The sequence below is a fragment of the Xiphophorus maculatus genome, chromosome 1 (assembly GCF_002775205.1).
Source record: "Xiphophorus maculatus strain JP 163 A chromosome 1, X_maculatus-5.0-male, whole genome shotgun sequence".
Taxonomy (NCBI): Eukaryota; Metazoa; Chordata; class Actinopteri; order Cyprinodontiformes; family Poeciliidae; genus Xiphophorus; species Xiphophorus maculatus.
The window spans coordinates 32,209,035-32,235,499 of NC_036443.1; the positions used below are offsets into that span (position 1 = coordinate 32,209,035).

Below are 26,465 nucleotides of genomic sequence, written 5' to 3' on the forward strand. Positions count from 1 at the left end.
AACAAACTTATATTAATAATCACTGAGGATCAGAAAGACATTTTCTATTTTTCTCTTTAATTCGTTTCTGCTATGATGAACTCGGCTGTTAAACATGCAGCTAAATAAGTCTGATGATGAAGGTGACGATGAGGAGGCCGGGAATGATCAGCACCTAACAGAACATGATAAGACTTTTGATGGCCAAACAGAACCGGACCGGGTTGTCCTTCATTGGAACCACGGAGCGAAACTCAAACTGCTGGAAGCCGTCCACATTTAAATAAGATCTGATGCCGGATCAGCGTGAAGACCCGCCGACCCCGCCGACCCGGAAGTGGAAGTGATGCTGGAAGTGGGAAGCAGGAAGCGGATGATTTAAAAAAGGAAATGAGTGCATCATTGTTGGATGGTTTATTTTCTCCATGTTCGAGTTCTGTCTGTGGGTCGGGGGGCGGGGCGGGGTCACGGCGGGGTCAGTGCGTGGCGGCAGTGCATCAGCTGCTGTCTGGCGACGGCTCACGCTCCCGATGCATGGCGGCGGAGGCGCTCTGGTGTTTCATGCTGTCCAGGTATTCCTGCTGGGAGACGGCAAGCACCGAGGCCAAGATCTCATCGTCCTCCCAGTCCGTCAGACCTGAAACACACACCAGTTAGACCAGTCAGACCAGTTCACAGGTGAAAAATGGCCTTCTGTGCAATTTCATTTCGAGTTTCTGGTTTTGAGTTTTTTCATTCTTCTGGTTCCCAGTCGGGGGAAACAACACGCTGCAATATTGGCTAAAGTCTACCCAACATGCTGGATATCCCCGATTTTAGATCTGAAAGGTGCCGCCATTCTTCCGAATGGACCAGATCAGTCTTAAGGACCACGGCGAGATGATCGCTATGGATTATTCCAAGAGCCATCCGATAATTAGGGCGATTGTTGAAAGGGAAAATTGGAACAAAAATATGTGTAAAAATCCTGCTGGCTTTACGATCAGTCTGGGAAATTGATCTTGGTGTGGCCTTCATAGATCAAGAACATTAAAAAATGTTCATGGAACTTAAAACAAGATTAATACAATTCAAAGTACTGCATAGAACATACTGGTCACCACAGGTTACACAGAGCCATCCTCTCAGAGTCAGATATTGCTGATGCTAATGCCAGACTAAGATCCGTATGCCATCACTGCCCTGAAGCTCAGGATTTCTGGAAAGTGATTTATACACTCCTCCTTGGGCTGCCACCTTATCGTGGTGGAGGGGTTTGAGTGTCCCAATGATCCGAGGAGCTATGCTGTCTGGGGCTTCATGCCCCTGGTAGGGTCACCCAAGGCAGACAGGTCCTAGGTGAGGGACCAGACAAAGTGCAGCCCGAAGACCCCAATGATGAAGGAAAACCTTGGACTTGGTGTTCCCTCGCCCGGAACAGGGAGGCCAGGCCTGGCCCCACTCTGGAGCCAGGCCTGGAGGGGGGGCACGATGGCGAGTGCCTGGTGGCCGCGCTTTTACCCATGGAGCCCGGCCGGGCTCAGCCCAAAGAGGAAACATGGGCCCCCCCTCCCATGGGCCCACCACCCGTGAGAGGGGCCAAAGGGGTCGGGTGTGATGGGTGGCGGCCAAGGGAGGGGACCCTGGCGGTCCAATCCCCGGTTGCAGAAGCTGGCTCTTGGGACGTGGAATGTCACCTCTCTGGTGGGGAAGGAGCCAGAGCTAGTGCGTGAGGTCGAGAGGTTCCGGCTAGAAATAGTCGGTCTCACCTCGACGCATGGCTCTGGTTCTGGAACCAGTCTCCTTGAGAGGGGCTGGACATACTTCCACTCTGGAGTTGCCCAAGGTGAGAGGCATCGGGCAGGAGTGGCCATACTTGTTGCTCCCCATCTCGGCGCCTGTACGTTGGGGTTTACCCCGGTGAACGAGAGGGTAGCCTCCCTCCACCTACGGGTGGGGGAACGGGTTCTGACTGTCGTTTGTGCTTACGGGCCGAACGACAGTTCAGATTACCCACCCTTTTTCGAGTCCTTAGAGGGGGTACTGGAGAGTGCCCCTCCTCGGGACTCCCTTGTTCTGCTGGGGGACTTCAACACTCACGTGGGCAATGACAGTGAGACCTGGAGGGGCGTGGTTGGGAGGAACGGCCCGCCCGACCTGAACTCGAGCGGTGTTCTGTTGTTGGACTTCTGTGCTCGTCATGGATTGTCCATAACGAACACCATGTTCAAGCATAAGGGTGTCCATATGTACACTTGGCACCAGGACACCCTAGGCCGCAGTTCGATGATCGACTTTGTCGTCGTTTCATCGGATCTGCGGCCGTATGTCTTGGACACTCGGGTGAAGAGAGGTGCGGAGCTGTCCACTGACCACTACCTGGTGGTGAGTTGGCTCCGGTGGTGGGGAGGAAGCCGGTCAGACCTGGCAGGCCCAAACGTGTTGTGAGGGTCTGCTGGGAACGTCTGGCGGAATCCCCTGTGAGACGGAGCTTTAACTCCCATCTCCGGCAAAACTTTGAGCACGTCCCGGGGAAGGTGGGGGACATGGAGTCTGAGTGGACCATGTTCCGTGCCTCCATTGTCGAGGCGGCCGATCGGAGCTGTGGCCGCAAGGTTGTCGGTGCCTGTCGCGGCGGCCACCCTCGAACCCGTTGGTGGACACCTTCGGTGAGGGATGCCGTCAGGCTGAAGAAGGAATCCTATCGGGCCTTTTTGGCCTGTGGGACTCCGGAAGCAGCTGATGGGTACCGGCGGGCGAAGCGGCATGCGGCTCGGGTGGTTGCTGAGGCAAAACCTCGGGCGTGGGAGGAGTTTGGAGAGGCCATGGAGAAAGACTTCCGTACGGCTTCGAGGCAATTCTGGTCCACCATCCGGCGTCTCAGGGGGGGGGAAGCGGTGCAGCACCAACACTGTTTATAGTGGGGATGGTGTGCTGCTGACCTCTACTCGGGACGTTGTGGGCCGGTGGGCAGAGTACTTCGAAGACCTCCTCAATCCCACCAACATGCCTTCCACTGAGGAAGCGGAGCCTGGGGACTCTGGGTTGGGCTCTCCAATCTCTGGGGACGAGGTCGCTGAGGTGGTTAAAAAGCTCCTCGGTGGCAAGGCCCCGGGGGTGGATGAGATCCGCCCGGAGTTCCTTAAGGCTCTGGATGTTGTAGGGTTGTGTTGGTTGACGCGACTCTGCAATATCGCATGGACATTGGGGGCAGTTCCCCTGGATTGGCAGACTGGGGTGGTGGTCCCCCTGTTCAAAAAGGGGGACTGGAGGGTGTGAAGCTGCTACCCCTGCGACCCGACTCCGGATAAGCGGAAGAAGATGGATGGATGGTGATTTATACATTTATATTTAGATGTATAAATCACTTTAATTATTTACGTTTAAAAATATGTCAAATCGATTATTCAGAAACAGTTTTCTCCAACATTATTCACTTTGGGGATCCGTCTCCAATTAAGCATTTGCCCTCCAACATGGCGGAACGCTCCTGACTGCATTAACGTCGGCCGTTATTTCTCAGCAGAAAGACTCCATCACTACTACTAATACAGTCTTTATTTATCATCATCATCATTTATTTATCTATCATTTATCAAACAGCACAACTCTTCAGTAAGAAGACCTAAGAAAACAACCATACCTAAGTTAAGAGACTAATATTTTCATTTCAGGTTGAATTATATATTAAGTTATGCTATAGAGGGGAGATTTCAGGTTAGGTGATCTGTGACTGTTTGTTAAATGGGGTAAGTGGTCCTCAGCCTGAAAACGTTTGAGAAACACTGTACTAGTAGTACTGCTGGTACTACTAGTACACACAATGAAGATGTACCCTCTAAAATGGGACCCATATGTACCCAGACTGCAGGGCCCAGTTAAGAGCTTTTCATCTGGCAGCAATCGGTTTGTCTTTACAGCTAAAAACGGGCCAACCTGAGCCATTTGTTTTTTAAATATGTGAAATGGGCTCCCACCAGGCGTTCTGGGTCCAGAATCAGGCGGCTCTGATTAAGTATAGCTTTTTGGATCCAATGGCTGCTTATTGTCCTCTGACGTGCGGTGGGTCCCATCTGGATCCACAGGGTCCCAACCGGATCAACCCTTGTTCTTCTGGGACAGTGATGTCACTCTGTCCTGTGATTGGACGGAGGACTTTCTGTAGTTGACAAAATGGAGTCTGTTTGTGGTGAGTTTCGTTCCGGCTTTTTTTCGGACGGACTCCGTCTTGTTTGTCAAGATCCAAATGTTTCCAGGAGATTCTGAGATTCTGTTAGTGTTTAGCCTTTAATCAGGAGCCGCCCGCTGTGGCTCTCATGAGACAAACGCCTTTAGCTGTGGAACGGGTCGGAATGGGTCGGAACCAGGCAGAAGATGTGTCTTACCGAACGCCGTGGGGGACATCTCCTGCATGATGGCCCGGTACTCCAGGTGGTGCCGGCTCTGATTGCTCGGACCTGAACACAGAAACATTCAGCAAGTCAGCGACACGGACACAACCTTTGAGTTCTGGTTCCGATCCGTTTCAGCTGACCGTTAAAACTTGAGCTTCAACATTGCAAAGAATGGAGATCGGACATAAACCGGAGCCTAATTGGTTCCTAAGGGGACCCAAACTGGAACCCTGCAGAGGTTCTCAGAGAACTGTGGACCCGATCCAAACTGCAGTTCCCTCAGATACATTCTGACTTTGTTCTGGTTCTGTTGGCTCCTTGTGATCTGATGATGGTTCTGTCCGTGCTGCGGGCTCGAGCCCAACGATCAGCACCAGATCCATCGGTCCGCAGCGCGAGACTCAAACCGGGCCACAATCAGAAATTCAGTCCAAATGGACTTGAGGTGCTGCGAGACTCAAACTTCCAAATGGAAATCATTCGGATCTGTTCATAACTAAACCTTAAAACGTTCTGAATTATTTGGTTCTTGAGGGAAAATGTACATTTTTATGGAATTTAATGTTTTTACAATGCTGCTAAAAGAGAAAAAAATTCTTTTAGTTACAAATTTGAGGCTGGAGACCCAAAGCCTGGTTCTGAGGTTCTGGTTGCTCTTCTGGACTCAAACAGGGTTCCCCTGGTTGTAGAAAAGCTGTTCCCCTGAACCGGTACCGGGTCATCTGCTCCTTTCTGAGGGAGCAGTTAGCGGGCTAATGCTAGCTCATTTCTGTCTGTGACTCAGGAAGAGAATTTGGACCGAAACACTTTCTCCCTGCAAGTCCAGTTCATCAGAACGGGTTTTTTCGATTTCAGGTGGTTCTGACCCAGTTAGCTGAAACTCAACAGTGATCAGAACCTGCTGACCAGAGTCAGGGCCGCATAGAATTTTTTAAACATGCGAGACCCGGCGAGAACCAACATGGAGCGGGGTTCTGCAGCGAAAGGTGCAGCGTCTCTGCGGTCCGGCTACCGGTTCTGGTGAGTTGGATTTGGAACACCGACCTCCAGGATCTGACCTGGTTCGGTTCGACTACCGAGCTTCGGTGGCGAATACTTGAGCAGATGCACTTACTGCTCGCCATCAGCAGGGAGCAGGAAGTGACATCACCGTGTGTGTGTTACCTGGAGCGCAGGGCGACGGTGGTTTGCTCAGGATGAGGGCAGCTCCGGTGGGAGAGGGCGGCTTGTTGCCGGCCGGCGCGGCGGCCGTGAGGTCGGAATGGGAGGGGTCAGAGTCCCGTTGCCGTGGCGACCGGGCGCTCCAGTCGTCCGGTCCGCTAGAAGCAGCCGCGGTGGCCGAGCTGCAGGTGGCGCTAGCTTTACGGGGCTGCAGGAAGAAGCAGAGGACAGCGTTACCCAGGGCTCCGCCCACTTTGATTGAATACCACCAGGTTCAGGTTCTCCCCCAGTGAATTCTAAGCCTGGCGGGCTGCCAGGCTTTAGTTTTCCCCCTGCTAGGTTAAGCATGGCTTATTTTTGTTTTTATATGAAAAAAAATTTATTTTTAAATTATTTTGTTTAATAATCCAGACTGGAAGAGTCTCTGCTGCTCTGAGTATTTTACTGGAAGGGCAGAATCGTTCCTGGAAGATGAGTTTATAGTTTTTATAGTTGATGCACTGAACAGGGAACAAACCAATCACACCGCTGGTCGCGGCTGGATCTCTGAAGTTTACCTCAGCATGGACCACTCACCTGTATGGACGTTTACATCAACCCCGGGTGAGGAAATATGGTTCTTTGGAGAACTCATCAAGGTAAGAGTCAAACTCAATGTGAACCGCTAAAATAGGTGCATGTTTAGAGGTGCTGTGAGGATGATTTGTCGTGTAAACGTGTGCGTTTACAGCTCAACACGCTGACTCTGTGTCTGTGCTGACAAAGTTTAAAGATGTGCTCACCGGTTAGTGGACAGGTGGTTCAGCCCTTGGAGGAGATGTTGCGCTCGCCTCATAGTCACACAACACGCTGCTTTAATTTCTTTTAAATTGTTATTTTATGTCATTTTTGCGGCAACACAATGCATCAAACTCATATCAAATGCTTTCAGGCAGAGTTGCTGCACGCGGCTACGCCTATATCAAGAAAACTCGTCCCACAAAGCTTGGGGATGAGTTTCTGTGGCGCTTTTTAAAAACTCAGCAGACACAAAATGGAAGAGCTATTAAAGCCACATAAATTAAACTTCCTGTTTGTCCCTCTGTATCCAGCAGAGATGCACAGTGGAGGGGATGTAACTCATCCTGCAGGGCTGGTCCAATGCTGTATGAGACGTGGAGCAGAATCTGACTTAGGGGCCCCTCTTGATGGTAACCATCAACACCACTAACAGCATTTCACCAGGACCAGCAGGCCCCTCTCAATTCTGGGATTGAGAGGGGCCTGCTGGTTTGATTGTCAAAGTTTAAAAGTAATAAATTATAACTGCAATTTTCTAATTTGTATTTCAAAGATTAAACTCACAGCATCAGATTGTAGCTGTGGAAACAAAACAATATAACTATGAATATTGTTTGAACTTTCAAAAAAAAAACATCTCCTTAAAATTTTAAATTTAAATGTTAAACAATTTAAAATCTTTTGATTTATGTATGCTGAAACAATTAAATCAAATTTAATAGCATTGACATTCTGAATAAACAAATGTTAAATTTCTATATCTGTGGTTTGTGATAAAATATTAGCATTTAAAGGGCTCCGAAAGTCTGGGGGCCTTAAGCAGCAGCTTAGTTCAATTATGCTTTGGTCTGGCTCCAAATGTGATCAGCATTGTGTTTTTAAATCCACTGACTGATGATTTACTTTGGATTTATAAGAGTGCAAATAATTGATATTCATTTTAATTGTATTTGTTTATTTGTTGTTTTTAAGACTAGTTGTGGGTTTGAGATTTGTCAGCAATGTCTTTTAGTAACAGATCTATAATAACCCTGCAATATTTTACATTTGCTGGGCAGAGCAAGTTTTCTGGGGGAAACCCTGTCTCACCTGTCGGGCCTGTTTCTCCTGGTCCTGGAGCCACTGCAGGTAGGACTCGCGCGCCACCTGCTCCTCGATGGCCTCGTTGGTCGCCTCCCAGTCCGTCGCCCGCTTCTTGTCCTCCAGCATCTGCTGCTCGATCCACGACTCCTCGGACGTCTTGATGGCCGACTTCATCAGAGACTGGTCCGCGTACTGGGAGGGAAAGGTCAGAGGTCAGTGCCATGGCAATGGCCCTAAGGGGAAGCGTGTCGCTACGGTTCTGGTACCCCGGGTTTGAAGGCGGGCAGACCCAGGCCCACGCCGATCGTGGCCTTGTTGGGGTTCACCACAGAGTTGTAGTGGATGTTGCGGTGGTAGCTCACTCTGATTGGCTCGTCATTGTTCTGATGGATGCCGTGGAATGTGTTGATTGGCTCTGTGGGATCGGGAGGCGGGATCGGTAAAGATGCGTGAATCTGGTTTGGGTTCAGATGTGCCGACGGACTCACCTGTGCTGTACTGGTACACCTCCACCGGTCTGTTGTACATCTCCGCCATGGCCTGCATCTCGATGTGGTTGCCATGGCAATTGTTTTTCCTCTTCCTGTTGATGTACGTGGTAAAGTCTTCTGTCACATAGTTGGAGAAGTAGTCGGCGTTCTTCATCTGAAGGAGCCAAACAGATGCTGTCAGCTGATTGGCTGAGAAGTCAGCGAGGGGAGGGGTCATGTGATCAGACTCACCAGGTAGTCCATGCAGTGCTTCCTCACCACCTCGTGCATGTCCTGATCCCCGTACACCTGGTCGGCTGCAAACAGAGGACAGCTAATGGAGCAAAGGGATGGGTGGAGCCAGAGGTTCCGACCAATCAGCTCTCAGCTAACCCTAAACGGCTTTCTTTTACGTTTTCCTTAAAAACTCAACAGCTATGAATAAATATGGAATATGCAGAAAACGCTTCCTGGATTCAGACATGAGTTTCAGTCGAGACAAACAGAACCAACAACCTGTTTTCAACTGGATCTTTAGGTTCTGATACCATCAGCCCAACCTGCAGAACTCGGTTACTTCAGATGAACAGGAAGAAAATCCCACAGAAATCAGGATTTAGCTCCAAAGAGAAGGATCGCGCTGCAGCAAACAGGAAGGGCGGGACGGACCGCTGTCAGTCTCAGACCTTATTTGGAAATGGGACCATTGCACTCCGGAAGTGAAGGGGGCGCTATTTCCTATATTATCCGCTGTCTCCCGTTTTTATTTTCGTTTGAAATCTGTGATATATCTTTTTCTTTAGGGAGGATTTTTACTCTCAGCATGCATTGCTGATAAAACTCTGGACAAGCTGTACACAGACATCAGACAGGCATACAGGGCTAAACGCTTAGCACACCTTGGCCAGTCTGATCACGTGTCCCTGCTACTGATCCCTGGTTACACCCCCCTGCGGAAACGTGTCCCCAGTATAACCCGAACTGTCACCATCTGGCCTGAGGATGCCTCTCACCAACTACAGGACTGCTTCCAGAGAACTGACTGGGAGATTTTTGCACATCAGGACCTGGAGAACTACACCTCAGCAGTCTTGGACTACATCAGGTTCTGCATGGACAATGTCACCAGGAACAGACTCATGAGGATCTATCCGAATAGGAAACCCTGAATGACTAAGGAGGTCCGGGGCCTCTTGAAAGCCAGGAACGCTGCTTTCAGTTCTGGGGACAAAGCACTCTACAGTTCTGCCAGAGCCAACCTGAGAAGAGGCATCTGCCAAGCTAAGGCATCATACGGAGGGAGAATAGAGAAGCAGCTCAGGAGCAACAGCACCAGGCAGGTGTGGCAGGGTGTTCAGCACATTACAAGCTACAGATCCAGCAACCAGCCATGCACGGAGGGAACCACTTCCCTGGCAGAGGAGATGAATATCTTCTTTGCCCGCTTTGAGGCGACACCTACCACAGCTCCATCACAGCTGCCTGTCCACAGCAGCTCTGTGGACAGGCAGCCTCTGTCGGGACGGGTGCTTAAAGACTGTGCAGACCTACTGGCTGGAATCTTCACAAAGATTTTTAACCAGTCCCTGTCTCAAGCCACTGTCTCTCCCTGCCTAAAGTCCTCTACCATTGTCCCCCTGCCGAAAAGAACCAACATCAACACCCTGAACGACTACCGTCCAGTGGCACTCACACCGATCATCATGAAGTGCTTGGAGAGACTGGTGCGGAGCCACATCCTCGCTGGCCTGCCTGCTGAGCTGGACCCTCTCCAATTTGCCTACAAAGCAAAGAGGTCCACAGAGGACGCTGTATCCACTGCACTTCATGCTGCCCTGACCCACTTAGAGAAGCAGGAGAGCTATGTCAGAATGCTCTTCGTGGACTTCAGCTCAGCATTTAATACCATACTTCCCCAACGTCTGGTGTCCAAGCTAGCAAACCTTGGGCTCCCATCAGCCACCTGCAGTTGGATCCTGGACTTCCTAACAGGTCGCTCCCAGAGGGTCAGACTGGGCCCCCACACCTCCACTGCTCTGAGCCTGAACACCGGATCGCCACAGGGTTGCGTGCTCAGCCCACTTCTCTACACCCTCTACACTCATGACTGTGTCTCCAACCACCTCAGCAACAAGACCATAAAGTTTGCAGATGACACGACTGTTGTTGGTCTCATCTCAGGCGGGAAGGGGGAGCTGGAGTACAGGGATGAGGGGAAGCGGCTGTCAGAGTGGTGCAAAGTCAATAACCTGCTCCTCAACACCTCCAAAACAAAGGAGCTGGTGATCGACTTCAGGAAGAACAAAACGGACATCCAGCCTCTCACCATCAGTGGGACCTGTGTGGAGAGGGTCCCAGTGTTCAGGTTTCTGGGCATGGAGTTGGAGGACAAGCTAACCTGGAGCACCAACACCAAGGAGCTGCTGAAGAAGGCACAGCAGAGACTGTACTTTCTAAGAATACTCAAGAAGAACCGTCTCCCCTCAGACCTGCTGCAGGCCGTCTATCACTGCTCCATAGAGAGTGTGCTCACGTACGGTCTATGTGTCTGGTACGGCAGCAGCACATCCGCGGACAAGAAGGCGCTCCAGAGGGTTGTTAGGGCAGCAGAGAGAACCATAGGCTGCCCCCTTCCCACTATGGAACAGATTTACACTTCCAGGCTCCACAAGAAAGTTTTGGACATTTTAAATGACTCTTCACACCCTGGCCATGGTCTCTTCCAGCTGCTGCCATCAGGCAAGAGATACAGAGCAATAAAAACCAGGACAAATCGCCTAAAAAACAGTTTTTACCCGATGGCAATCATGGCACTAAATTCAAAGGCATAAGAACTTCTGCTCTTGACACCACTTTGTTAAAAATGTAAATTCTGTTGCGACACCTCCAGGCGCTGCAACCATCTTCTGATGTCTATTTATTTCTCATTTTGTACTATTCATTTCTTTATCTTTGTATATTATGTATATACACATAACCTGCATCTTAACTCGAGTCGAGCAAATCTCAATCTCGTTGTAATCTGTTGATGACAATGACAAATAAATCTTATCTTATCTTATTTGAGCTTCTCTCTTATTTACTTCTGCACAGCTCACAGTTTTTAACAAATGAATTCTGGCATTACTGACACCTTAAAAGATAACTTCTCTAATAAAATACCATACTTTTTCAAGGAGGTGGAGCTAATGAAATGACCTCAAAGTGGTGCCAGTTTCTCTCGATGTTGAAACAGTCACAAATTTTAAATACCTTAGGTCATTCCTGGACAGTCAGCTCAACTTTACTGAAAACACTAAAGTTTTTAAGAACTGTTCTCAGAGACTCTATCTTTAAATGAGACTCGGTGATCTTGGGGTTATCCAACTAGAGATTGTGTACAAGACAATGTTGAGTGCTTTAACTTTTTGTCTCCTCAGCTGGTTTGGTCACATGAGCTGCAGACTAAAAGACAAACTTTTAAGAATAGTTTCGGGCGTGCCGTGGTGGCGGAGGGGTTAGCGCAACCCACATTCAGGCAAAACGTAGCCTCGACGCAGCTGTCGCGGGTTCGACTCCCGGACCCGACGACGTTTACCGCATGTCTTCCCCCCTCTCCTGCCCCCTTTCCTGTCAGCCTACTTTGAAAAAAAGGGACACTAGAGCCCACAAAAAGACGCCTTGTGGGGCGAAAAAAAAGAGAATAGTTTCAATGGCAGGTATAACAGCAGGTAAATAGTGGTGAAACCAAAAACAACTCTGTCTCAACTGTTTGCTGAAAGAACATGGAAGACGGCAGGAATATTTTAGTAGAGAGCCTCCATCCTCTTTATTCATCAGTTTGACCCTCTGAGCTCATGAAGGCGTTACTGTTTCCCTCTGGTACCTGAGAACATTGATTACAAGTCATTTATTGACAATGCAATAATTATTCTTATCTAAACATGATAACATTTAGCTATAACATGCTAAGTGATTCTATGAATGCGTTTTATTTTATTGTTTTGGAGTTGAAGGGAAATTTCCACCATGATTGATTAGTTTCTTTTTTTTTTTTTAACTATGTATAAGACTCTACCAACACAGCAAAATCTCTCAGAATTATATGAATGACAGAGTAAAAGCAAAAATGTGAATTTTAGCTTGTATCTGTTTTACAACCCTGGTCGTAACAACCAGACTTGTAATTCTTCTGTGAATCTAATTAATTTGTTTCTTATTGAATTTTCCTCAAATAAGTTTCTTATGCATACATTATAAATGGTTTTTATTATAGTTCATTATGTTGCTTTTCATGTCTCCTTATTTCTTTTATTCCTCCTATAAATGATGGAGATATATAAATATTCATAATGTATAAAGATCTTGTTTATGTCATTTAATTAGCTCTACATCGTTAAGAAAGTAAAAAAGTATGGTGTTTTATTAGAGAATTTATCTTTGATGGTGCCAATAATGCCGGTATTAACAGTAAATAATAAAGACTCATTTAATAACGTAATTATAGTAGTTGTGTTACCACCCCACGCCATTAGAGGCAGTAGTAGACCCAAAAAGATGCAAATAAGGAGCAGATTTAGAAGTACACAGAATAGACCCTTTTCACAGTGACGTCAGACAATGGCCGCCATAACTCAAAACTGGGTATCTTTACTTCCGGTGTGATTTTGCCTTGGGAACCAAGCTGAAAACTTCCCGCATTCTCATAATCTTAAGGATATAATAAAAGGTAAGTTTAATAATAACAGCATTTAAGTGTTAGATAGCTGTTACTAATCATTGTAAATTCACCATTCTCTATCTGTGTATAAAATAAACAGCCTCCGATCGGAGAGTAAACCACCTAGCAGCAGCTTTAGCCACATTTAGGAAAAATATACTCTCTGTCAGCGCTGTAACGTTTAGAGGTTCACTTTCTGTGTTTTATAAAACGGTGTTTACGTGTTAGATAACCGTTATCAGTCATTGTCAATTTACCATTCTCCAACTGTATTCAAAGGAACCAGCTTCCGATCATGAGTAAACCAGCTAGCAGCAGCTTTAGCCACAGTTAGGAAACATATACACCGCCGCCTGTCAGTGATGTAACGTTTAGAGGTTCATTTTCTGTATTAATGGAAAATAAAAACAAGACAAAAGCCACAAATAACAGTTGGGCTTGACGATATTTCTGTTTTTCCAGCAACAAAATGCGCATCTCCATGCACTGTTCATGTTTCTGTCACTGCTAACTGTCACAGAGTCTCTCCCAAAGACGCAAAGAAGGAATAAAAATAAATACACAAGAAAATATTAATGTGCAATGATTTGGATAAATAACTTTAATCTGATTACTGGATTTGAAATACGAACTCGTTAGATTATTCGTTACCGAAAAAGTGGTCCGATTAAAGGCATTACAAAGCAGCGGTGGCACCGGACATCTCTGCTTATAACAAACAAATCCCTATTTTATGGGATGAGTGGCAACTCCAGTCTATAATTTAATAATCTGATCAAGATTAGAGCCTAAAACGTTATAGTTCAAAAACAGTAAAAAGTTCTGGTTAAGGAACAGTTATGTCACGTAGTTAGCTAGCTAACAAAATTCACTAATGCTAAGCTAACGGTTACGCAAAACAAAAATACCTACCTTCATAGTCAAACAGGTATTGTTCGGTGAAGAATTTGTAGCCTTTGTCTAATTTAGATTTTTTTGTCAGAGAGAACTGGTTTGCAAATCGTGATATATCTTCAAATCTTATTTTAGGCAAATGTTTTAGAGACTGTGTAAACTCCATGCTCCGGTGATCTGTCTGATCAACATATGCTGTCAGATTTATACATCTCTCTCTCTCTCTCTCTCTCTCTCTCTCTCTCTCTCTCTCTATATATATATATATATATATATATATATATATATATATATATATATATATATATATATATATATGAAATAGACAACTTTATCATTACTTACTATGTACACCGGAACTAAGGATACACAGCTTCGAGCCAAAACGGAAGTTGTGTGACGTCATGTGAAAAGGGTCTATTTAAAAACTGTGAGCGGTGCTGAAGTAAATAAAAGAGAGAAGTTCAAATACATGCTGAGAGTGAAAATCCTTCCTAAAGATGAATATATATCACAGATTTCTAACGACAATAAAAACGGGAGACCGCGCATAATATAGGAAATAGCGCCCCCGTCACTTCTGGAGTGCAATGGTCCCATTTCTAAATAAGGTCTGAGTTGGCCATGTGGTCCGTTTGCTGCAGCCAGGTGTACTTGAAGATGGCCGCCGACATGGAGCAGGAAGCAGCCTGAGATTTGATTAGATGTTTAAAAAAGTCGTGATGGATGTGAAACTTATGGAGAGAAAGTCTCGGAACCAGCCCAGAATCGGTCCGGCAATTCTGATCTAGATGACCTGGTTCTAGATCCGCATTCCTCTGCTCCAGACCTGCATGACCTCCTCTGAATGGTGTGAGGCTGAAGGGAATCACCTGCAGGAAGCAGCACCAATGTCCCTCAGGGCAGGGATCGCTATAGATCTAGGTGACATAGATCAGCTTAGAGTCTGATAGAAAACCAGTCTAGAAGAAAAATTACAATTTAGTTTTATTTAGAGGAATAAATACTGAGCTGTATCAAACACCCAGACACACACACTTCCTCCCTAGCGGAGGCGTCAGTATGCAAATGAGGCTCTAAGTTTGATTTCCAGCAAATCACATGACCTGTTACCACGGTGATTCTCAGAACCCCCAACAGCTTCCCTTTCTCACTTGTGGTTATCGAGTGAGTGTGTGCGCGCGTTTGTGAATGTGTGAATGCATGCGTGTGTGTGTGTGTGTGATTGTGTGTGGTGGACTGCGACGCGTAAACAAACTTAGAATCAGACTGAAAACTAAACCAGCTCCTGGAGCAGCAGGGGCTCTCCCTGAAACCCAACGACCTGACCCGGTTCTGCTCAGACCCGTTTCCTGGCTGCAGCGTCTCCACCTGAGCAGCAGTGAGTCAGAACTTCTGAGGGTACGCTCCTCAGAAGTTCTGACTCACTGAGCGGTTCTGACGGACCAAGTGGTTCTGAGATGGACCGGGTGGTGTATCAAGAAAGATCCAATACACACATGTCACTGGCAAGACGTCAAATCGTGGCCAAGTATCGCCACAAGTGTGAAGCTGTGAACCAAACAGAACCAGGTTCTGGACCCGGTTCTGTGGCCTTTCATTACAAAGTTGGCTTGGCTTCACCATGAGGTTCTGTTCTTACATCGGCTGTATTCAGATCAAACGGTCCGATTCAGGGATGTAAGGAGCGGGAGAGGAAAATCAGGACCTATCAGGACTAAGACAAATAACAGCAACTAGATTTGGATCGGGTAGAACCAGAACATGCAAACGTCAGCAGGTTCTGGGCTCTCATGTCTAAAGCGACGTACGCACAAAAAATGTGCGACGCTATATTTTACGCACAAGTCAGCATGTATAAAATAAACGTGGTGTGAAAGTTTAAGTAAATAAACGCAAATTTTTTACCTGCCCAGAACTCACCTAAATCCACTGAAATCTGACGGCATTCAGTTATTTAGACCAGGAAGCATCAAACCAGATGGGTTTCATGATTTTAATATTTTAGTGTTTAAATGATGAAACTGAACCACATTTATCCTCAGACAACCTAACACACACACACACACACACACACACACACACACACACAATAAAGAAAAGAGAAATAAAGGATGTGAAAACCTCAATGTAAATAATCATGTTGCTCAGTTTGTGTCTCATAAAGATGAAACTCATCGTCTGAATGCATCTATTTATTCTCATTAGAGAGAAACCAGGGCTGATCAAACAGTTTGATTATGGAAGGTGATCAGGTGTGGAGACAATCCCAGGTATATCAGTAGCTGCATCAAGGTGAGCCGCTACCTGAGGAGCTTTGGCTCTGATGGAGAACATGGAGCCATTGATCAGAGATCAGATTGATCTGCTGGTTTCTGATCGTTTAGATTCATCCAGACTGATCATCCTGGAGCTCTGAGCAGAACTTAAAGCAGGTACCGGTACCGGTCCAGCTGCAGCCGTCCTCCAGTGGAGCCGCCCGCTTTGTGAATGCGCCTTATGGACAGAAATCATCTGGACTCTGTAAATGTAACTTCGGCTCATGACACCACGACACCAGCAACACCAGGAGCATGTGGCAAGGCATAAAGGCGATCACAGATTACAATCCATCCTCCCCCCCAGTGGGCGAAGTTGATGCCGACTTTCTAAATGGACTCAATAACTTCTTTGGGAGGTTCGAGGCACTGAACAGTACTCCGGCAAAGAAAACTGTTCCCCACCAGGAAGAGGAGGCACTCTGCCTGGACACAGCCGATGTGTTGAAGACTCTGAAAAGAGTCAACCCACGGAAGGCCCCAGGCCCCGCCAACATACCTGGGCAGGTGTTCAGGGAATGCGCAGGTCAGCTGGCTGGTGTCCTAACAGACATTTTTAACACCTCACTGGACCAAGCCACAGTGCCAGCCTGTCTCAAAACTGTCTCCATCATTCCGGTGCCAAAGAAACCTCAAGTCACCTCTTTCAACGATTACCGGCCTGTGGCACTGACTCCCATCATGATGAAGTGCTTTGAAAGGCTGGTAAAAGAACACATCGTCTCCAGACTCCCCTCCACATTCGACCCGTTCCAGTTTGCCTACCGCCGAAACCACTCCACTGAGGACGCCATCTCCTCCGCCCTACACCTGAGCCTGGCTCACCTGGAGGAGAAGAACACTCATGTGCGGATGTTGTTCCTGGACTTCAGCTCAGCGTTCAACACAATCATCCCACAGCATCTGGCAGGAAAACTGGGACACCTGAGCTTCAGCACCCCCCTGCGCAACTGGCTGCTAGACTTCCTCACCGACAGACCTCAGTCAGTCCGGATCGGACAACACACCTCCGATGTCATCACCCTCAGCACAGGCTCCCCTCAGGGCTGCGTCCTGAGCCCTCTGCTGTTCACTCTGATGACACACGACTGCGCCCCCAGGTTCGCCACCAACCACATCGTGAAGTTCGCAAACGACACAACGGTGGTGGGTCTCATCAGAGACGACAACGACCTGGACTACAGAGAGGAGGTGGAGCAGCTGGTGGACTGGTGCAGAGACAACAGCCTGATCCTGAACGTTGACAAGACGAAGGAGATGATCGTCGACTTCAGGAAGAACCGGCCCAGCCACGCTCCACTGCTCATCAACAGCTCGGCTGTGGAGGTGGTCAGCAGCACCAAATTCCTGGGGGTGCACATCACTAACGACCTCACCTGGACTGTGAACACCACGTCTCTGGTCAAGAGGGCACAGAAACGCTTGTATTTCCTGCGGAGGATGAGAAGAGCACACCTGCCCCCGCCCATCCTCAAGACGTTCTACAGAAGCACCATAGAGAACATTCTGACCAGCTGCCTCTCTGTGTGGTGTGGAGGCTGCAGCGCCTCCGACTGGAAGAACGTGAGGAGAGTGGTGCGGACAGCAGAGAGGATCATCGGGGCCCCCCTTCCCTCCATTCAGGACATTTCATCCCAGCGCTGTGTGTCCCGAGGCCGAAACATCGTCAGTGACCCCTCACACCCCCACCATGGACTGTTCTCCCTGCTGCCCTCTGGAAAGAGGTTCTGCAGCATCCGGTGCAGGTCCACCAGGTTCCGAAACAGCTTTTTCCCACTTGCCATCAGACTGCTGAACTCTTAACTGGACTGCACTCAAAAACTGGTCTCCACTTCATACCTTGCACATGTACAGAGCTAAATAACTTCTATTTTACTGTCAGTCCTGCACTTTATATTTTATATTAATATTTTATACTGTATTTTATTTTATTCTGGAGTAACCTCACAACATTGGAAGCTCAAAACATTGTCCTGAGCCATATGCAACGAAATTTCGTTCTGTATTCACCCTGTGCATGCAGAACGATAATAAAGTCAGTCTAAGTCTAAGTCTAAGATTCCTGGATTCAGAAGAAACGTTTAAATCACGGCTGAACGCTCTGCTGCTCCAACAGCGTCTGCTCTGAGATCTTTAGGATTCATTTGGAGTTTGTTTCTTTAAAATGTATTAGTTTGATTTTTGTGAGGTGACCTTATGTGCCCTGAAAGCAACTTAGAAATAAAATAAAAGTACCGATTGTAGATTTCCAGCCCATCACTGATTACGATCTTTAAAAAGCCCGACCTGCTAATTCGAATTTTGGCCCATACCATTTTTTTTTATCTGAAATGTTATTAAAAATGACAAGAAAGTCACTTAGTTGGCAACAGTGGGGCGACTATTGTTATTGCAAACGAGCAGACATAACCCAACGGGCGGGGCTAACAGAATGGGCGGGGCTAACCCAGTCAAACCTTTCACTGCAGAGCAACAGATTTTTAGACCTTTGCTATTTAAGATGAGATCACCGGATCAGATAGGCTTCATGTGTAGGTATCAGCCGATCACCGATTTCCCAAATTTCAGGACATCGGCGCCGATAAATTGGTGCACCTGTAGTCCAGAACCTTGAGTCCAACAGAACTTGAGACCACAGAGACTTTGTTTATATTTGTCATATATTATCAAGATTCTTTATGGCATTTATTTTGGCCCTGAGAGTTCAGCCGGTTCTGATGCTGCTGAATGAAAAGGAATGAGTTTCAAGGTCCAAATGTGGCTCAGAACCAGAATCGGTTCAGGAAGCAGAGAGGAAATAAAACATCACACGTTAATCAGAACCGCCAGCCGGACGTATGAATGATGTCAGTTACTGAAAAACTAACCCAAATAAATCAACATGAGCTCCATGTCAGCAGCTGAGGCGGTTACCATGGAAACCAGATAGGCTTCTGCAGAATGAATAATCAACCCACACAGGAAACCACAGCCAGCCCTCTGATTGGCCAGCTGTTTCTCAGAGGAGGCAGGGCCTCAGTGCGTCCATCCTATGTATCAATAAAGTTTTATCTGACTCCACGGTGAACAGCTAAGTATGCTGGGTACTGCAGTCCAGCAGAGATTAGTGCAGCACCACTTCTGGGGGTTTCCACCAATCAGAGCCGACCAGCTGTGAACCTTCGCCCCTTCCCCTCAACCGCATCAAACCAAACCAACCCATTCTGGGACCAGTCTGTTAAACTGGGATGAGCCAGGCGTGTTGATCAGCTGTATTCCACTGTCCTCACAGCGCCACCTACTGGCTGCTCAGACACATGGAAGTCTCACTCAGAAACAAAGGCTGAAAACCAGTCCTGTGGAAGGGATTCATGGCGCTAAGGTCAAGGATCAGGGGTAAACTCTGTATCTTAACATCAGTCTCATAGCAACGGGTTCGTTGCGGATTTATTTTTCCCAAAGTGGGATAAATGATATTGGACCACCTCACTGGAGTTTAGATGTTTGAGCTCCAAGAATCTCAAAGAACATTTTTGCTCATTTTTGTCCTTTTTCAGTGAAAAACAGACCTGAATAAAGAGCAGGAATGTTTCCTCAGACAAAGACATTTTCATGAACTAAAACGGGTTAAACATGTAACTAAGCCTCAGATACATACATCCATCAGGAGCCAGAAATCGCCTCAGGCTGGATCAATCAGCCCTTCAAAACAAACTCAGCGTTCTGCGTCTCTCTGCTGGTGCACTGAATCCCAATCAAACTGTTGATCAATATTACATCTGGTCTGGTCTTACAGACTGGATGCAAATGCCAAGCATGGCTTAGGTTAGGCTAGGGTTGGGCTAGAGGGCAGGGGAAAAAAAAGTAACATTTTCAGAGAACCTATGATTGAAGGAACAACATATTGGTTAGACGAAGATCAGACAGAAACATAAAGAGCTAAAACACAGGAAGTTCAGAGTGAATCAGGCAGTTAAAGTCTCCAACAGCTTCAAAGAATCAGGCACATTTAATGTAAAAGCAGAAAATGATCCAAGACTGAAAAAGAAACTGAGAGGAAACAAACTGTTGGGTTTTACTTGATTCGAACTGAAGGACACCACTGTCCCCATTTTTAGGACTTTTAAAGACTTTAAAAAGGCGCCATGAAAAATCTGCTGGAGGCTCCAGGATTAAACAGATCTGAGACTGAAAGCGTCACTTTCTGCAAACATGGAAATGAACCTGAATGAAACTGATTTCTGTAACTTGAAGCTTCGCTGCAGGTTGGGGCTGAAACTAGGAAGAAACCAACTATATTAAGGAAACACACACACACACACACACACACACACACATTTGCGTGGCTATCTTTGTGGGGACTTTCCAAAGACTTCCATTCATTTCTACAGCCTAACCCTAACCCTATCCAAAACTCAATTCACACCTTACTCCTAAATCTGACCCATGACCCAACAACAGCGTTTCCCCTTGTGGGGACCAGGCTTCAGTCCCCACAACGTAGCATGTGTCAGGAAAATGGTCCCCACAAGGTATTAGAAACAAACGCGCGCACACACAGTTGTGATGACATCACTGCACCAATGCAATGGCTATTATCTGAGACACAACCTGCACTCAATTGAAAGAACCTTTGTGCTCTTAAAGGAACAAAACACACTAATCTTTCACTGTGACCCACATTTCTGCTTCCCACCTCACACACACATACACACCAAAAGAGTCCAACAGCTGCACAACGCCCCCTGCAGGTAGGAACGTGTCAAGACAGGAATGAACTAAAATATAAAGATGAAACATGAAGGAATGTTGCAGAGTTTGTGCTGCTTAACGAATAGAACTGTCAACTGAAGTATCAAACCAACCTGGTCTTGTTCCAGAACCGTCTGTAGTAAATACGGTTCTGGCTGCAGCTGGAGGTAGTAAATACCCCCCAGCTGGGGAGTACTTTTAATGTTCTTGGGTCACAGTTCCAGAAGTTTGAACACAATAAAAATGTGAGGAAACAAACGTTAAGGTTTACCTGAACTAAGTTATTGTAGTTTGTGAACAGAACTGAAAATATTGTTTTATGTTCATGCCATGTTAAATAAGAGGAGAAATAAAATGTCTGAACCAAGAAGTTCAGATTCCACCAAACACTGACATCTGGTGGCGATCAGTGGAAGTGCAGGAACACACCTGTGGAGGAATGGACTCACCCACAGCTCTGAAGAGGCACGCCCCGTCCTCCTTCATCTTCTTGATGACAAATCCTTTCTTCTCCCTCAAAGCTTTCTCGAACCAGTGTTCCTGCTGGAGAGCAGAGCGCTGATCAGGGAGCGTCCCGTCAGGTAGGACCAGGACCGAACACTAACGCTTTGTTAGGATGCGTTCATACCAGCCCTGTGCAATCCACTTTAATCAAACTCTAGTTTGTTTGCCTATGAGGTCCGGTTCATTTGAGGAGGTGTGACTCAAGAAGCGAATCCTGACCCGTCTACACAACTCGCTTTGGTTCGGTTTAGAACGCTGACGAGGTTTTAAATGCAAGTGGACTGGAGACCGCTCCAAGAGCAGGAAACTACCTACAGCGCAGGGCATTCTGGGTAAATATGTTACTATCTGCTCTGTGGGTTAGCGCAGGTGTTGCATAGGTTGCTATGGCAACGGGTCTGTGTGTAGAGTAAAGCCGACAGAAAACGAGGGAAAACAGAATATAAATGGTTTAAAATTGCTTTTCTTTATTAGTTTCTTTTCCTGTTGTCGTGGCGATCTGCAGCCACTGTAATTTTTAAACCTTCAATAAACAATAAGATCTGGACTAATTCCCTCATTTGTTTGTAAAATGTTGCAATATTCATAACTATAATCAAGTAGGATGAAACATTTTATAAAGTATGGGAACCATACTCTGCTAAGTTTTAACAAATTAATTTTGACAGCTTGTAATATTAAATTACTAACCAATGCAAAAGAAAAATGTGCTTAGTCCTCCTTTGCATCTTGACAGAAACCAACCTGTGTACAGATTTATATCTTGGGAGAAAACATATTTTTTACATATCAAAACATCATCAATTTCCTCAGCTTGAATTTAAACTATGTTTTATAGAAATTGGGTATTAAATAAGGCCCTACGATCATTTTTGTGACAGATTCCTGCTCATTCCGCATTGGAACCGTCTGGTTTTGTGGACAGACTCACTGCATAGTAACGGCGCCTGCAGGAGCGTCGCTAGCTGCAGCAGTTGATGGGCAATGTTCAAGTCACTTATATCACTGGAGAAATTCTTCAAAATGTGACGCTACTCCAGTTTTGTTTACATTTTGTGAAGAAGGAAGTTGCGCTGGTCTTCTTTAGAGGTTTTGTGTTGATTCCTTCAATAATTCTTGGTGCAGCAATCTACAATCATCTCCTTTGTTTTGTTCACATTCAAGATGAGGTGATTGTTCCCACAGCATGCCACTAAGAGCTCCACCAGCTCTCTGGACTGAGTACTCTCTGATCTGATACTGTTCTGTAGGAGCCTTTTCTCCAGCTTCTTCCTGTGCGTCTCCTTATTGTCTCTAATCTTAACTGCAAGCTGCTTTGGTATACTTCTCCATAGTTCTCTGACTCCCTAAATTAACGTTTTTTCATTGTTTTATAGCAGTTTCATCAGCTAATAGGAAGGTTTGTTATTAGGGAAAAATCTCAGTGTTTTTTGGTCGGGATGGTGTTGTTCACACAGACGTTTATATAGTCAGGCGTGGCATAGATGTCTTTTCCATGCAATCTGCTGGGCTTCCTATAAACTTTTTAAACTATTTTGAATAATTATTTTAGCATACTGTACTGTTTCGTAACTAGAATCAATGGGAACATATGTGTGGTTGAATAGAAATAATGTTGTAAAATGGTGCTATATAAATAAACTGAATTGAAGCGAATGTGGCTGGCATAGAGCATCCCAGTCCATACCCTCAAAACAACCCAAGTTTTTCTGTTGTTTCCTGTAGCCATCGTCTCTCATGTTTCCTCTGAACAAAAGGTTTAAACACCGAGCAGAAAAACACAAAACTGTGACTGGACTTGCCATGAGTAGGTTTTGCTGTGGAGGTGTATAAATCTTTGAAGGATCCTTAACCCTTACCCTACCCAGACACTTGAACCAGTGAAAGCAGTGTTTGATTTAAAAAGATAATCTCAACATAAAACTAGCCCTAATGTTTTATGGTCCCATAGACCTGAACCTGAGTGAGAAGCAGCTGGACAAGTGTTGATCTGGACCACTTCAGGGTCACAGCATGTAAACAGCAAGTATTCCGGAGTTGGATTAGGGTTAACAGACGTCTCCGATTTCCTGGGACAGTCACTGTCTTAGGTGACCTGTCCCCCGGCTAAAGCTGTCTCCGGAAAGTCCCCGATTTTAGCATTTTATGAATGAGAAGTTTCCTATAGATCATTATTATGGTAGCCGGAGATTCCATGTGGCAAGGAGCAGAAAGCATGAGTGAGCGGGTTGGGCACAACATCAGCCGTTACAGTAGCTGCTTGCTCTGGTGTTAACGTTACGACAAAGAAGAGCAGCAGAGCCAACCACCAATAAAAATCAGGAAGAGCGAAAAGATAAGAAGCTGGAAGAGGAGAGTTTGAGTTTTGACCAACTTCGAAGGGGAGCTGACCTGTAATACAGTATGTGTGAATCAACATGTTTTGTTTGGACTGGGCTAATCTTTACCGTCATGAAGCTTTAGTTCACGATAAAATAAAACCAAGCTTTTATTAACAAACACAAGACGAGAGCACAAAGAGCGGCTGTAGGATTAGCCAGAGTGAGAGAAATAGCAAGGGGATGGTTAAAATAAACTCATTGTAAAGAAAATGTTTTGGAATTAACTGGTGATCAGTGGGTTGTATTTTTAAAGCTAGATGTGACTTAATACACATGAAAATGTTCTCACTCAGTAACAGAAAAACTGAATGAAAAAGAGCATGAACTGAAACTAATGAGGATGGAGAGATAATCTCTTCTGTTTGTTTAGCTACAAACATCCAGTTTCTCATTTTAGAATAACTAAATTCTAAAATAAAACAAATCTGATTTTATTCATTAAATTTTACATTTCCAGTACATTCTGATGTTTTTGGAGGAGATTGTGATATGTCTCTGTTTTAGAATAGTGTCAGACTGATAAAAGATGAGACAGGAGGAAAATATTCTGATAAACTGAATGAGCGAGACCAGAGGGAAATGGGAAAACTGACAGCTGAAGAGAAAGATGAAAATTTAACATTTGATTGTCTCTTGTATTTTAAGTCTTTTTCTTTACTGTTAGTTGTGTTGTTTCTCATGTTTTTCACATAATCTTTTCTCCTCTTGTTCTATCCAGACCTCTCTGCCTGATCATGTGGCTGATGGCTCTTCAGACCCAGGAGGGTTTGCAGATCCAAAGATGAGCTCACATTAGGGGACTTCCTGACCAGAGTTCACTCATCTCAAACACACACAATGTCCTTACATATCAGCTACATAACTTTACACACACAGACCTCACGTATTTATGGACAGTTATGTGTTCATTCATGTGCAACATTCACATGCGTACAAAATTGTTGGTACCTTCTGTTAATGACTGAAAAACCCACAGTGGTCACTGAAACAACTTGAAACTGACAAAAGTAATAAATGAAAATTTACTGAAAATTGACCAATAAAAATCAGACATTTTTTGAATTGAGGTTCAACATAATAAGAAAATAACAGACCAGGATGACTACATTTGTACAGATTATTCTAAAACTTAAGGTCCACAGGACTGGAGCTGATCTCCCTGGCTGTGGCTGCAGGAAGAAAATTAATGAGAATTATCATATGAATGGTTACCAAAGAGTCCAGAACAACCTCCAAAGGAAGTACAGTTGAACTCCCAGGTCAAGGTGGACTTCATGTGAGACCAAGGAGGAAAGCAAATCATATAAAAGTGAGGTTGGAATTTACCACAAAGGTTCTGGGAGAGATGAGACAAAATGTACATCAGCTCTATGGCCAGACACCAAAATGCTAATAAGTTTTAGCTGCCATCATTTTAATTGAACAGCAATTTCAAAGCAGTGTCTGACTTTCATTAGTTTGTCAGTAAACAATTTTTTACTACTTTTGTCATTTTCAAGTTACTTCAGTTACTATTGTGGGCTTTGTGTTCATTAACAGAGAAATACTAATTATGTTATTCATGTCTATGCATGCATGCTCACTTGCAAAGTGTTTATACCTCCATTACCCCCAAATTTTCCAATTTCAGTTCTCTATTGTGGCTATTGCTTTTATTATTATTATTATTAATAATATTATTATAATTCCAATTAGGAAACAACAGTGTGGAGAGACATATTCCTGCTTTTATACTTTGTTTTTAATGTTTAAATATCAATAAATATGTAAACTGTAACTGTCCCAGTTTCTTCATTTTATTTTGATAAATTTACATCTTCTTTATCACTGAGTGAGAAATGTCCCCCGATTTACTCTTGGAAATCTGATCACCTCAATTTGGATCATTATATTTTGACTGTGTGAGACCAGAACCACTTCTGACTATAAACTTATAAGTTACCTGCAACATCAATGCCGTTACTATAGCAACCTGAAACTTTGGGATAGCAGGTTAAACTTTGACCTGAATAGTGTACATAATTACATCATTTAGTGCCTCTATAGTTGGATAACCAGGAAAAATAGTTCAATTATGACAATTCATTCATTTAAATACATCGGGCCATTTCTCCAGCTCTGACAGGGACCTCTACTTTATAAATCTCACCGTGTAGACAGAATTTTAACCCCATAAAAGCTCCAGAAGTCTCCCGTAATGCCACATTAGCCTGCTATTAGCATCGTTAGCTCACTACCTGCTCCACGGTGGCCGGGTCCACGGACTGCAGTCGGGCCGCGTTCTCGTACTCATCCTCGCTGTTGTTCCCGGCTCCTTCCTCAGTGTCCTGGCTGGAGCCCACTCCTCCTGGTCCGGTCACTCCCGGCTGGCCTCCACCGGCCAGAGCAGCTACCACCCCCCCGGAGCAGGTTCCTGCCTGCCGCCGCCTCTTGCTCAGGCCGGGCCCGGAGCAACAGCCTCCTATCGCTCCGCCGCATCCGACCACACCGGAAGACACCACCAGCTCCCCCCGAGAGCTAGTAACCATCCCTCCGCTGCTGTCCCGTCCTTCCCCTGGACCCACCGGGGACACAGAGCCTACCGGCGGCGGGGAGGCCTGCTGAGGCCGGGAGCTGGCCTCGATGTTCCGCCTGTCTTCTCTGGTTGAAGGTGGGGCGCTCTGGTAGGACCATGGAGGTGGTGAAGCCCTCGGCCTGGCTCCGGTCCTCCCGGTGTGAGGGTGAGTGTGTTGGTGAGAGTCAGACCCGCTCCGACGGTCGTTGTCATCGGTGTGGTCCGAAACTCCGACCGCGGAGCTGGGCTTCTTTTTCGGGAGGATCGTCATGGTGGAGTCGGTGTAAGGGGAGCAGGGAGTCGGTTAGAGATGGAGACAGCTCCGTTGTTCTGGATCTAAAGTGTCGGTCGGGTCACCGTCCGGACCGGCCGTTAGGCTCCTACCACCAAACTAAGACCCTTCAACGAGCCGGAGGTGAAGAAAGAAGCGGCCCCTCGGCTCCTTTTCGACGGTTTGATTTGAACAAAAACAAAAAGCGTCTCCCTCTTCCCGTTCTCCAAAACATCAACACAAGCTGACGGAGCGTAGCGACGTCAC

The 26,465-nt window shown here is 46.0% G+C and overlaps 1 protein-coding gene across 2 annotated transcripts; it reads right to left on the reverse strand.

Moving 5' to 3' along the window:
• Positions 1-7: 7 nt before the first annotated feature.
• otud5 (OTU deubiquitinase 5) lies at positions 8-26,465 on the reverse strand. Of its 2 annotated transcripts, none has more exons than XM_023333352.1 (9): positions 25,611-26,465; positions 20,938-21,028; positions 8,099-8,163; positions 7,865-8,021; positions 7,643-7,791; positions 7,383-7,568; positions 5,517-5,721; positions 4,344-4,415; positions 8-616 (listed from the first exon to the last, which is right to left on the reverse strand). In XM_023333352.1, exons 1-9 carry the CDS (start codon positions 26,196-26,198, stop codon positions 477-479), a joined length of 1,653 nt encoding a protein of 550 aa, XP_023189120.1. In that variant the 5' UTR covers positions 26,199-26,465; the 3' UTR covers positions 8-476. The 2 variants fall into 2 exon arrangements, with proteins under 2 accessions (XP_023189120.1, XP_005815545.1); XM_005815488.2 differs by having other exon boundaries at positions 20,938-21,031; positions 25,611-26,464.